This window comes from Prunus avium, chromosome 1 (genome assembly GCF_965620075.1).
Source record: "Prunus avium chromosome 1, drPruAviu1.hap1.1, whole genome shotgun sequence".
In the NCBI taxonomy this organism is placed as follows: domain Eukaryota; kingdom Viridiplantae; phylum Streptophyta; class Magnoliopsida; order Rosales; family Rosaceae; genus Prunus; species Prunus avium.
The window spans coordinates 53,867,923-53,882,619 of NC_142284.1; the positions used below are offsets into that span (position 1 = coordinate 53,867,923).

At 36.0% G+C, this 14,697-nt stretch overlaps 1 protein-coding gene across 1 annotated transcript; it reads right to left on the minus strand.

The window, feature by feature from the left end:
- Positions 1–3,217: 3,217 nt before the first annotated feature.
- LOC110768256 (UPF0481 protein At3g47200-like) lies at positions 3,218–4,573 on the minus strand. The gene has a single exon (XM_021971959.1). It carries the CDS (start codon positions 4,571–4,573, stop codon positions 3,218–3,220), a length of 1,356 nt encoding a protein of 451 aa, XP_021827651.1.
- Between the last annotated feature and the right edge of the window lie 10,124 nt (positions 4,574–14,697).

Sequence of the window (14,697 nt, forward strand, 5' to 3'; positions counted from 1 at the left end):
TAAATAATTCTCTTAATACAATATGTACTATATATAACAAGTTATGATTCCACCATAAACATATGGTGCATACAAGTCTATGGCAGAACTTTGACTTGGAATATTGGCTCTCCAAAGACCTGTAGAAGATTCAAAGATCTTGACAAAGACCCAAATAGGCCTTTCTTCTGTAGTTATGCACATTCTAAGGAAAGATATCCACATTCATACATGTAAGAAAGTTGATTTCTTCTATTTTGTTTTTAAAATTTTTTTATTGTATGGTCGCGAGCTTGCTGCCTGTAGATACACGGGAGAAAGTTTGTGCCCACTTCATAGTCGTTTCATGTTTTTTTTTCTGTTTTGAAAAAGTAACTAGAGAGTCCCCACACGCAACCCTTGAGGAACTTCTAAGAGGACCCAAAACAAGCCTTCACTACAAGACAAAAACCATTCCACGACATCTGATTTGCGTTATGGAAGACGTTTAATGACGCAGACGAGATGTTGTAATACATCATCGTAAGGGGGGGTCATGGAAACTTTTTTTAAAACATGGCATTTGTTACGTGTCATAGAATGATGTTTCAACGACGCAGTCCATGTGTCGTCCTATATTTTCCATGACGCTTCCACGATGTCATGTATAATGTTTTAATGGCGTCATCAATTAGGCGTCATGAAGAATATGACATTCCATTTAATGCCGTCTATTAGCACTTTATATGATGCAGCATGCACGTCATTGAACTTAACGACGTTCCTGAGACGTCATTGAAATATTTTTCATGACACAAAGTTAGACCTCATTGAAATTTAAAAAAATAAAAATAAAAATAAATAAAAATATATATATCCCATCATTTTTAATTCTACAAAAAGAAATTAATATATAGAAGCAAACCATAAGACATAAATTCTACAAAAAGAAATTATTATATAGAAGCAAAACGGAAGACATAAAGGCTAATATACTTTAAATTAATATTACTCAATATTATTCTAGTACATCATGGCAAGTTTAAAAATTGTCTTTAACTAATCCCACAAAGTCAATCCTATGAAGTATGAGAAGATTTGATACTTGCACTGTGAAAAACAAAATAGACATCCAAAAAGATGAGCTCTATGATAGTTTGAGAGGATGAGATGCTTCATGTGTCTAAAAGAAGGTGCAAATGGTACTAAAATAATTACAACCACTATTACCTGCATTAAAACAAAAGATCAAAAAATGAGAATGAAGGTCTAGAAATTACAAGCACGCATGAATGAAAATGATCCAGGTCTGTAAATTCTTGGTCCAAATGGGAAATTTCATTACACAGAAATGTCTTGCCAAATAAAACAAGTAAATAAGAGAATCCAACAAAACTAATTTAAATGACCAAAAATTAATGAATGAAGTTAACTGACCAAGAACCCAGAAAAAAAAATATGATAAGAAAAATGTTTAAGCACAGGGAGGGACGACACAAGAGACAAAACAGGGAGTTCATAAAGAATATATCTAACTTGCCCCTTCTTCACAATTCTCTGTTTGTTTTTGTGGTAACCTTTTTCTCACCTGTCTAAGACAGACTTCCAAAGCTCAGCATATAACAGTATATAAAAAACTATATAGATTCTTTATAGCGTTGGACATGTTTTATATTGTTAGACAACCCCCATATATGTTGGTATGTTTGGTGGTGCCTTGATTATTCATGTATATTTAATTTTTCCACTTGCATTTTAGCCTTGATTCAATCCATGTACATTTCGTCACTTACAAATACATTTACACTGTTTTCTTTAGAGCACATGAACTCAAGTATAGGGCTAATTAGAACACATTTGATTGATTATAGAAAAAAATTCTTAAGCAGATCCCGTGTTTGCACATATGAGAAGCCGGTCGACTAACATTCTCATATTCTATAAATGTAGGATTCTGCATAAGAAGGAGCATGAATAAAGAGACAAATAAAACAAACACTAATTTTGAATTTTTTTCCCAAGTTTTCCTCTGTATTCCAGGTGTGTAAATGGGAAAAATTTGTAAAGCGTGTGATAGATTCATCTCACTTTCTCGACCCTGTATTTATCCAAAAGAGTTTCTAATTTCATGTGCTGAGATTTATGAGAGAAATATTGGATAAACAATTTAGTATTATATACAATTATAACCACATTTTCAACTCATACAGTTTAGCCAAAAAAAAAGAAGTATTGGCTAGAAAACATACAGTTTGATTGAAATTGTTGAGATAAAAGAGCACACCGTCTGAACAAAAGTGAGCATTAGAAAAGACCTAGAGGATTCATTGTAGGGCATTAATTGATCATGAAAGAGTAGACAGACATATGGGGGGACTGAGGCCAATGCAAGCTCTTTTCCCCTGTTTTCCTCTGTATTTAAAAGGAAGTATAGGCAGTGTGCTAGATTTATCTCACTTTGTCAACCCTATATTTATCTTTAAAAGTTTCTAATATCATGTATTGAAATTTATGAGAGAAATATCTGAGATACAGTTTAGTATTATATATAATTATAACAATATTTTCAGCCAAATAAAAGTCTCGGCAAGAAAACTTACAGTTTGATACATACAGTTTGAATTTGTTAAATATGAACACTTGAAAGAATGAAATACTTTGATGGATTTACATATTTCAGCTCATTTCAGGAGCCTGGCAATGGGCCTAGCTAGCAGGGGCACTTCTTCACATCATGCTTTTCATATGGAAATGCAGAGAGATCAGGGCAAAGCAATATCCAAGTTGGGTGGACATACACAGCTTTATTTGTTAGATACGTATTCACAGGCTTTCCTAGTATCCCTTCTTTGACGAGACCCCAAATTAGCTTCCTGCTAGAACCTGGTGAACGAAAGAAACCGATTATCAGAAGAGAAAGCCTAATAATGGCTTCTCACTCAATTAATTATCTAAAATTCCTAATTTAAATCAACTTCCTATCATACTAATTAACCTTGTAAATTCCAATTAGAAAAGGAAATTAAGTGTCAGAGTATGTACATTTTTTTTTTCAAACTTCAAATCTCTCTTACACTCAGTTGAAGGAAACCTAAGCCTCCTATACTATAGACGACTAATCGCAGTTTGCAAATTAAACCAAACTTGCACCTCTCTCAAAGACTAGACGCTACCTCTAAGTCGGTAGAAAACTAGCACATGTGATGTGAATGAACAAAGGGATAAGGATATGGGGAGGAAAAGGCCAAGGAGAAACTTACTATTGTTGCGCAGCAGAGATAATAGAGCACACCGTCTGTACGAAAGTGAGCATTAGGAAAATAGCAAGTGCAACGATTTCCTTAGTTGTCCAAGGTGAGTTGAAGAAATGTTTTATCAAATATTCCTTCCATCTGTGCCTAAACATTCTGTAGTACTTGTTCAGGTTTTCACAAAGAGTGGTGAAGTAGAACTCATCGGCCATAATGACGCCGTCAGCAAGGTTCTTGATCATTGTACAGGCTTTAGTGCTGTCACCTAGCTTGTTTTCAACAATCCCATTCTTAACAAGCAACGCCACGTCCTCCGGGGTGTTCACAAGAATGTTTAAGATGACAACATAATCATTTATGTAATTTTCTACCTTCTTGCATAGGGTTTGTTCAAAGACAAGGAGATTTGTGAGTGTGACCTCTGATTGATCACTTATTGTTATTTTTGGAATTTCCAAAATGCCATCGTCAATATTGAACCGAATGTCGAATATGTTTGTGCTTGACCCCTTCCTAAACTTGACCCCTGCTCGGTATAACTGTGTCATGCTGGGTATGGTTTGGGTTTCAAGTTGCCCTCGAGCTTGTGGTACATCCATTACACATGATGACATCATGCCTATGGTTAGGGTTTGGAATGGCCCTTGAACTTGTGGCACTTTCGATTTTAATTGTGGAGGCAATGGATATAACTTTCTAACAAAATCAACAAAATGCTCTACCTGATGAGGAGGACGTATCCGGGACAAAGTGTCTTCCATGTCCTTCATATGCATTAGAGTTTTGAAGAAATGGTAAGAAAGATCAATAATTGTCGTCTGAATGCCAACAATATTTCTTTCATGATCGAAAAGATCCTCGAGAATGAAGAAAGGGAGCTGATTTTCAAGCATCCGCATGTCAGGCCATACATCCTCCAACATCCTTGGTTTGTTAAATATACGATCATTCTCAACCCGCAAATGCTTGTAACAGAACCTCAACAAGACCTCGATGATGAAGGCCGCATCCACCAGAATGATTCTTACAAATTCATCGCTGCTAAACCCAATGGTCTCTGCATAACAACTGCGCAGTTTTGCTTCTTGGGCCCTTATTTTCTTTATAAAATATTCCAAACTTACATTGGTCCGATGTAAAAAATCTTGTAGGTACCTATTTTTAAGCTCTTCCATGGCTTTCAGGGCTTCTTTGCCATGGTGAAGGGGGCCTATCGAGACTACCTGAGGCGTGTAGGCTTGTTCACTTACGCGCCGTTGTCGCTTAGGAACTCTGTAGATGCAACATGAAGGGGACAGGGGAGGCAATCTATCCAACACCTCACTCATTGAAGTTACTAATGGATCATGATTGATTAATTCCATTTTCCTCTAATAATGATATGATAATCCTGGCACCACAATCAACAAATATTGCATTAACTACGTACATTCCAAGATGCTCCGACCAAACATAAAAAAAGCGAGTTTTCGATATTGTAATCCATCTTCTTTTTTCTAATTAAATTTCTAACATCCTAAGAACTTATAACCTTTAAAATAGTGATAACCAATAAGAAAATGTCAAATATAACAAGGGCGAGTTTTCAATTTAAGCAAATACCATCTATGTCAAATCGAATTGAACCAAACTAATTATGATTTGACTCAGTTCGGTCCAATATAAAAATATTTAAAACCGCTCGAATTGATTTAATTTGGCTAGTTTGTACAAGTCCATCGGCTTACCTCTGTTATAAAGTAGAAGAAGCAAACAAAATGCAAAACTATATGGAGGATGACAAGTTTTTGTCCTTTAGCTAGAGGACAAGAACATATAAACTTCATATATGTTAACAAAGAATTTAGCTAGATTAGCTATATTATTGTTTGAAGCTTGTAATAAAGCAAACTTTGAAGGAAAAAAAAGACAATGCTTCCCTCCTTATCTAAAAAGAGGTATTTCTACTTCTTGCAAATCAAAGTTTGACATATATACAAAAAGAAGAATCTCAGCACACATGTTAAATTGCGATTAACAGGAAAGTAGGAGTTCCTACTTCTAGGGAAGGAGGCAAGTATTTTTCAAAAACAAATTACAGAAAAGTTGATATAGATCCAAATTCCCAATAAGTATATAATTCATGTAAGAACTTCTGACAATAAGTATCAAATTTAATGATGATTTTAATTTGTGTTGTCTCTTTATTTGTACGTCATTTGACTTTTTGAAATCTTAACCCCAAACAACAATACGCCATTTGGCTATATTTGTACGTCATGATAATAAGTATCAAGTTTATGGGGTGATTAGAATTTAAAATTTATTATGATATCAATTCTAGTGTTTCTTTAATTGGTGCGATGATTAGAATCTTTATTAATAATATTAAGAGTCGAAAACAACAAATAAAATTTAAAATTGTAGTTGGAGTTTTTGAAATTTCATACCTTACCAATATGTAAGGAACTTATACATACATCTCTATTCCAGGTAATTAAACCTATACATTACCTCTAGCACTAGTCTAGGTAATTAAACCCACAAGCCATCTCTATTCCAGGTAATTGAACTCATATTTATATGGATCTTCAAACTAAAATAATAGTTCAAAAGGTTCACACCTCTATAACATGTATTACTCAAACAAGAAACATGATTGTAGGAGATGCCTTAATTTTAGGGAGGTGTTTTCATAAACTTGTATTTTTTTGATAGTGGCATATACTGTAAATTAATTAAAAATTATGGACATACTAATTGTTTACTTGGCAAGACACATAAGTTATTGGATTGCAATTGAAGAGAGAGAGCTTGTGGATTACATCCATTACATCTAAGAAGCCCAAAAAATTATAGCATAGTAGTACAAACATACCAAAATTCCAATATTGAATGAAAGAAGAAACTTAGAACATCCCTTTGCTTAATTCCAACTACCAACTACCAAATGAAATATTATGAATTGAAAACCAAAAAACAAAAAACAAAAAACAAAAAGGCAAAAAAGAGAAGTGAATTTGCACACCTTGTATAAACAAGGGCAAGATTGTTGTGCCTCTGGTAGATTTCTATAAAAGCTCAGTGCAGACAGCTTGCTCCTCTGGTAGATATATGAAATAGAAATCTTTCCTCAGTACTGGGAACATGGTGGGGGCTATATATGTAATAAGAATTAGATGCTTGGTCAACAGATCAGAGAGCTTCCTTGCTATTTCAAGGAACGTATATGTTTGTTGTGTGTTTGACAATAAGCAGATAACTTGCATTAAAATCCATGTATCCAGAGATTACTATTTGTTTTTCTGGGTAGCTTCTGTAGATCATTTCTGATTATCTTTATTCATTTTATAAATCATTTTATCAATCATTAGTGTTGAGGGAAAGTTCTGAAGTCATGCCTTAGGCTTATAACCTTTAAAATAGGTGTGAACCATGGTGATTCATCAAACTTATCCACGTCTCAGTTTGTTCTTTTTGTACTTGGACATATATTTGTTCTTATCTTTGAAATTTAAATGTTCTTGTTTTTTCTAGCTTTAATCTACTCTTTTACCTAACATCCCCATAATCTAATAACTATATATTGTGTGTTTGACAATATAAGCAGATGGCTTGCATGAAAATTAAAGGGCCGATGGTACGTTAAAGGGTTCTCCTTCATCCTAATTAGGGTTATAACCCAGACTATACGTACACGTAGATGGCTTGTACGTATAACCATTTGTTTTTCGAGGTAGGTTCTATTAGAGAATCTAGAGATCATCATTTCTGATTATCTTTATCCAATTTATTAATCATTTTATCAATCATTAGTGTTGAATGGAAAGTTCTAAAGTCATACCTTAAGCTAATTAACCTTTAAAATAGGTGTGAACCATGGTGATTCATCAAACTCTTGTCCATGTCAATTTTTTATTTTTGGTGTTTGAACATTTTGTTCTTATCTTTGAAATTTAATTGTACTTCTTTTTTCTAGCTTTTATATATTTTTTTACTTACTTTTTACGTGTGTAGATATATCGAATTTTCTTGAGTACACCTATGTACGAAGTACATATATGCAGTATCCCCAGTTGAATGTGGCCCAAGAGAAACCGGTATATATATATATATATATATATAACATCCCCTTAATTCTATTAACTATACCAAGTACTAACAAATGTCACGGATTTCATCATTGTGGGACTTGCATGGTGTTACCATTTGCTGTTATTATAAATGAGAACACAATAATAACATTTCTAAATTTCTAGCATATCCATAATTATTTTATATCCTCAATTTTAGGGATTAAGTTTCTAACAATTCAAAATCTAATTAATTTTAGTTCTTGCCATGTCCATGTGTGATTTTTAACCTAATAATGGATCCAAGCCTCTGCATTTAGAATTCGTGCATTTACCCTTATTTTGTGAAATTTAAGCCACTAAAATAATCTAATGACTTAGATCAGTCCACATCAGCTAGCTAGACGTTACTCTCTTCACAGCCCTGCAATCCAAAAACCCAAGCTTTCACAAATGGCTTCTTCTTTCCTGCAACTTAATCTCCAATTGCAGCTTTCGACCAAAAATAAAAAAAACAATAATCTCCAATTGCAGCAACTTTGAGCAATTTCTCCTTCTCTCTCTGAAATATCAAATCTGAAGTCAAGCAAATCAAACTCCAATTATTTATTTTGGCTTTCGCTGGAAATATTGATAATTGGAGGCAGGGACGGATCCAGGAATTTTCCTTCCAGGGGTCAACGTCCCGACGGCTACTTGATATTGATTTCGGAGCTGAGGTACATTCATCTGACCAATGTACCTTGAAAGCATGGGAAATTGAGTTGCAAAGACTTGCCTAGTTTCTAGCTTTACTGAAATTGTAAACAAAAAGAGACGAGAAAAATTAGATAAGGAGGAGATTTTAGAACGCAAAGATTCAGATAATTCATCAAGTTTAAACAAATCGACAAAAATCATCAAGAAATTGATAGATCCTAAAACAAGATTGATGCCGACAGATTGATAAAAATCCTCAAGAAACTGATAAACCTAGAAACAAGATCAATTTTTGGAACCAAATGACAAAGTTAAAACTTGAAAAAGAACAGAGCCCAATAATTCATCAAATCTATTGTTCTAGCCATTAGAACACAAAATGGCAGAAAGGTCATCAAATTTAAACAGATTATATACAAAACAATACTAGAAAACACAAATCAATGATTCAGACAATTAATTTAACGAAATGAACTTTAAACTTGAACAAAAACAGAGCCCCAAAAAACCAGGTTTATGCCAGAATATTGGCAAAGTACAGTGATTGTTCAATTTCCAAATTTCTACATTTCTAAAACCCAACTAGAAAGATCATAACTTGAAAAAGAACAAATTCCCAAGATACGTTTACAATTAATACCCAAATCTGGGAGCTGAAACTGATATGGGGAGGGGAGGTATCGGGCTCTCTGTGTTAAACAGAGTCTGCGCCTTCTTTTGTTTTTTTTTCAAAACGTGAGACAAAACGACGTGGTTTTGGCCTTTTTTTATATATATATATAAATAAAAACATTAGTAGAACGACGTCGTTTTGACGTCGAGGATAAAAAAAAAAAGAAAAAGGAAGCGTGCAAGCAGCGCTGCGTGCAAGATCTCTGCGCGCTGGAGAAGCAGATTGTGGCTCTTTGGGGACTTTCATCAAACACTTTGCAGGGGTCAATTTTCTCCCCTTCCATGGCAGATTTCAGAGGTTGCAGGGGTCACTTGACCACCCTTGCTCCTCTGTAGATCCGTCCCTGATTGGAGGAGTTTCATAAATGGCAAAGCAGAGGTTTTGAGCAAGCAAAAGTCGAGCAGTGAAGTCAAGCAGCTCGTTCCAGTCAGCGGTGCACCTATTGTCCCTAACTCTCTCATCCAACCGGCGTCGTTGTGATCAGGGCCGGCCCTGACTTTTCGGTGGCCCTAGGCAATAAACTAAATGAGGCCCCTTCCCTTAGTATATATAAAATTGCAAAAAAAACAACAAATAAAATGATTTTATGTAGAGTGTAGCCATATCTCCATATAAAACAAAAAAATTCTGATTACGTATTTAATATCATGAAGGAAATTAAAAATTTACAAACCAACATTCCAACAACCAATAATGGGAACATGTCAAGATACATTAAAACTAAGTGTTTAAATTTGTACAAAATACTAAACCCTTTCCCTTAAGATTAGCTTCTGGCTTCAAGCTTCATCACATGAGTTTAGCAAAATCAGCTTTAAAAACAACATATGAAATGGTTGCAGCAAATTTGGATGGGTACAAAATCTTCCTGTAGCCTTCTTCCTCCCAAACAGGCAGCCAATAAGAGATCCATCCCATTACAATGTGCAAATATCTGAAGCTTTCCCTTTACCAAATAGCTGCTTGATTTCCTCTGCACCATTTACAATCAAAAAAGTAAAAACTGTAACATTAAAAGTACAATCAAACACTGAAAAATCCTTGATCTTCTAGCACTTTGAGAAACTCCACTCCGTACCTCCACCTGATTCATGTACATCTGCAATGATAAGATATATGCAAGCTTTTGTTAAGAAAAGTTTAGTAGATGTCAGTGTGCAGTTTTATAGCGACTTATATAAGGAGACTTGGGAGATTATCTCCATCAGGCAGAGGATGTTTTGCCTTAGAAACAAATCCAAATTAAGTGAGCTAGCTGTATGCTGTAAGTTAGCGGCTTGATATCTAGAAAAGTCAAATTAGAGTGCCAGTATGAATCTATAATTATCCTTTGCGGAGTTTCGTAGAGACAAAAAACAAGTTAGACAAGAATAAAATCTGAACAATAATCTGATTACCACTCTGTATCTCTCTGTGTTTTGTTCCTATTGGAAATTGAATTGAAACAATAGTTTTTTGGGTAGGAACAAATATAAAGAAAAAATTATAAATCTGATTACCTTTTCAGTTTCTCATGCTCCTCCCCTCTTGGTCACCATCAATCTCAAAGACAATTTGTGAGCTTTTTGGGTGAGATTGAAACTTAGGGTTATAATATGAATCTGATATGAGAAAGATGATAGAAACTGAAAATAAAGGATATGGATAATGGATTGAAGGGAGATGGGAATAACAGAGAAAAATATAATGGTGGATTATTAAGAGATCGATGGATTAAATAGAGCTCCATGGAGAAATAATTAGGAAAGGGGCTGTTGCTCTTGGCTGGCTGTGTGGCGTAGGAGTTTCTGAATGGGAAGAGGAAGAGCCTTCCTCGTTCAATTACAACGCTGACTTTCTGTTTTTTTTTTTAATTTTTAGTTGGACAATAAAATATATATATATATATATATATATAATATAAAAAAATTTGGGGCCCCCTTTGATGCAGGAGCATCCCAAGCCAAACTAGGGAATAATATATTCCATACCAAGTGTACCTCTCATGGGAAGGTATGTAGCGTTATTATTGATAGTGGAAGTTGTGAAAACATTGTTTCACAGGAGATGGTTGATAAACTGAATTTGAAGACTGAAACGAAGCCAATCCCTTACAAGTTATCTTGGGTCAAGAAAGGGAACGAAGTCGTAGTGAATCATCGCTGCCTAGTGCCATTCTCCATTGGGCAAAAGTATCAGGACTCTCAATGGTGTGATGTAATTCCAATGGATGCATGCCACATATTATTGGGGAGACCTTGGCAATTTGATCGCAAGGCCACACATGACGGATACAAAAATACATATACCTTCATCAAAGATGGTACGAAGGTTATTTTAGGTCCCTCCCAATCCGAATTTAATTCCAAATCCATGAAAATTGGTGCTGGAAGCTTTCTCACCAAAGGAAAATTCCTAAAAGAGGCGGAGGAGAGTGGCGATATGTACATGCTGATGGTGAAAGAGACAAATCCAGATGTTCTTAATTTTCCTAAAGAATTAACACCTCTTTTGCAGGAATTTAATGATGTTATTCCTGAAGAATTACCTGCAGGGTTACCTCCTATGCGAGACATCCAACATTGCATAGATTTGATTCCAGGTTCAACTCTCCCAAATAAAGCTCATTATCGGATGAGCCCATTAGAGTACGAGGAGCTGAATAGGCAAGTGACAGAATTGTTGAAGAAAGGGGTTATCCGAGAGAGCATGAGCCCGTGTGCAGTACCTGCATTGCTTGCTCCAAAAAAAGATGGGACTTGGCGTATGTGCGTCGACAGTCGGGCAATAAATAAGATCACCGTGAAGTACAGATTTCCAATTCCTCGTCTCGACGATATGTTGGATCACTTGTCGGGAGCAAAAATATTTTCGAAAATAGACTTAAGGAGTGGATATCACCAAATCCGAATGAGGCCCGGTGACGAATGGAAGACAGCCTTTAAAACGCGGGATGGTTTATTTGAATGGTTGGTGATGCCATTCGGATTGACAAATGCTCCTAGCACATTTATGAGACTCATGAACCAGGTATTTCGTCCTTTTATTGGAAAGTTTGTAGTTGTTTACTTTGACGATATTCTGGTTTATAGTCATAATGTTGTTCAACACCTGGAGCACTTGAGACAAATTTTTGAAGTTTTACGGGAGCAGCAACTCTTTGCCAATTTGAAGAAGTGTGAATTTTTGACAGATAGCTTAATTTTTCTTGGGTATGTGATATCATCAGATGGTATTAAAATGGATAAAAAAAAATTGAAGCAATACAAGAGTGGCCTATACCACAATCTGTCCATGAGGTGCGAAGCTTCCATGGCTTAGCTTCATTCTACCGAAGATTTATCCGAAGTTTCAGTTCTATTATGGCGCCCTTGACTGATTGTATGAAGCATAATACTTTCAAATGGACTGAAACTGCAGAGAAGAGCTTTCAAGCCATAAAGAAAGCTATGACTGAAGCACCATTACTGATTCTACCAGATTACCAAAAGGTTTTTGAGGTAGATTGTGATGCATCCAAAGTTGGGATTGGAGCTGTTCTTAGCCAGGAGGGGAGACCAGTTGCCTTCTTTAGTGAAAAACTCAATGACACTAGACAACGCTACTCCACTTATGATATTGAGTTTTATGCCATTATGCAATCTCTTAGACAATGGAGGCAATATCTGATTTACAAGGAATTTATCCTTTACTCTGATCATGAAGCATTGAGATTTATCAATGGGCAACACAAACTGAATCGGAGACATGCCAGATGGGTGGAAGAATTGCAGGAGTACAATTTTGTGATTAAACACAAGGCTGGAATCCACAATAAAGTAGCAGATGCTTTAAGTCGCAAGGTGGCCTTATTATCTGTCATGCAAGTTAGAGTGGAGGGCTTTGAGCAATTGCAGGAGTTATATAAAGAAGACAAAGAATTTGGTGAAATCTGGTCCGAATGTGTGCAAAATAATTCAATACAAGATTACCATATTCAAGATAGATATTTGTTCAAGGGGAACAAATTATGCATTCCTGATTGTTCTTTACGGTTATGGATAATTGAGGAGCAACATGGAGGAGGCCTTGGAGGACACTTTGGACGAGACAAAACTATTGACCTTGTTGAGAACAAATTTCATTGGCCAAAGTTGCGAAGAGACGTGGAGAGATACGTACAAAGATGCAGGACTTGCCACTTGGCCAAGAGTCGTAGTCAGAACACGGGGCTTTATACTCCTTTGCCAGAGCCACATGCACCATGGGAAGACATTAGCATGGATTTCGTTGTTGGCCTTCCGAAGACAAAACAAGGATTTGATTCAGTCATGGTAGTTGTTGATCGCTTTTCGAAGATGGCCCATTTTGTTCCTTGTAAAACGACCATGGATGCTAGCAATATTGCTCATATTTATTTTCAGGAGATTGTCAAATTACATGGGATTCCTACTACAATTACTTCAGATAGAGACACCAAGTTTGTGGGACATTTTTGGAGGACTTTGTGGCGTAAGATGGGGACTCGGCTCCAATTTAGTAGTGCACATCATCCCCAAACGGATGGTCAGACAGAGGTTGTCAATAGGACCCTTGGTAACTTATTGAGGTCTTTGGTTAGTAGCAATAAAACGGGCTGGAGTGATGTTCTACCACATGCAGAATTTGCATATAACCAGTCAAAAAGTAGAAGCATTGGAATGAGCCCATTTGAAGCTGTCTATGGTCGCAGCCCTTCTAGTCCAATTGACTTAATTCCTTTGCCGGTAGAGAATCGTTTTAGTGGGGATGCCAATGACATGGTTGATCATATCAAGAAGGTCCATGAACGTGTTAGCCTTCGACTTAAAGAGAGCAACACAAAGTATAAAGAGAGTGCTGATAAACATAGGCGTTACAAGGAGTTCCAAGAAGGGGATTTAGTGTGGATCAACTTAAGAAAGGAGAGATTTCCTCGTGGAAAATATGGTAAATTGCATGATAGAGGTGGTGGACCATACAAAATATTGAAAAGGGCTGGTCAAAATGCTTATGTACTTGAGTTGCCGAATGACATTGGTGTCTCGCCTACATTCAACGTCGCTGACTTACAAGCTTACTATGGCGAGAATGAAACCCCAGATTTTGACTCGAGGTCGAGTCCTTTCCAACCCGAGGAGTCTGATGCAGGAGCATCCCAAGCCAAACTAGGGAAGCCCAAGAGATCAGTCAAACCTCCTAATTACCTTAAAGATTATTTCCCAAAATAAATTAGGAGACCTTTCCTACTGCTGATTGACTTCCTTTTATATTTTCCTTCTGTTTTGGTTTTCCTGATTGTACTAGAATTATAATTCCTTATATTCCTAGGATGTAGTTGTTATTTAAACCTTTCTCTTGTAGACCAATGGCACAGATTGAAATTGAGAATTTATTCAGAAAACGCAGCTAAGTTTAGCCGCAAATTGTGAGTGTTCGTTATATATATCTAGTGTTGGTGTAGTTTCGTTGGAGGTTCGTGTTTGAGATACCATCTCCCCATCACCCTTAATTGGAGGCCCATGGCCAAGGCCCTTCTTGCCTACCCCCAGGGCCGGCCCTGGTTGTGATCGGTCCACTGGGTTTTGAATATGTTTTAAACGATGTTTTCGCCCGTATCTCCGTCGAAGAGCTCCGAAATGGGCACGTTGTGGATTGCTTGGTGGTGTTCAAAGTCTGTGGTTTCGTGAAATCCAAGGACGATGAAGAAAAAAAAACCTCAAGCACGTTACCTATAACGTTAACATCAGTTTTGGCGAACAAAAAAAGAAAATTAAAGATTGATGATGTGTCATATGTTAGGTGGTTAGATTATTTGGTTGGCTTAGATTTTACGAAAGCAGATAAATGCACGAATTCTAAATGCAGAGGCTCATGATCCCCTAATTAGTACATCATAGAAACTATATTTAATATTTCTAAAAAAGAAAAGAAAATATATTTAATACAAATATACGCTGGGGGGGTGGTATTTTGTATCAATATGGCATGTACAAACGTGCCTACAAAATTGTCCACCAACAATAATTTACCTATCTTTTCATGTAAACTATTTTTCAGGTTATTTATTTTTTGGTAAATTATATTT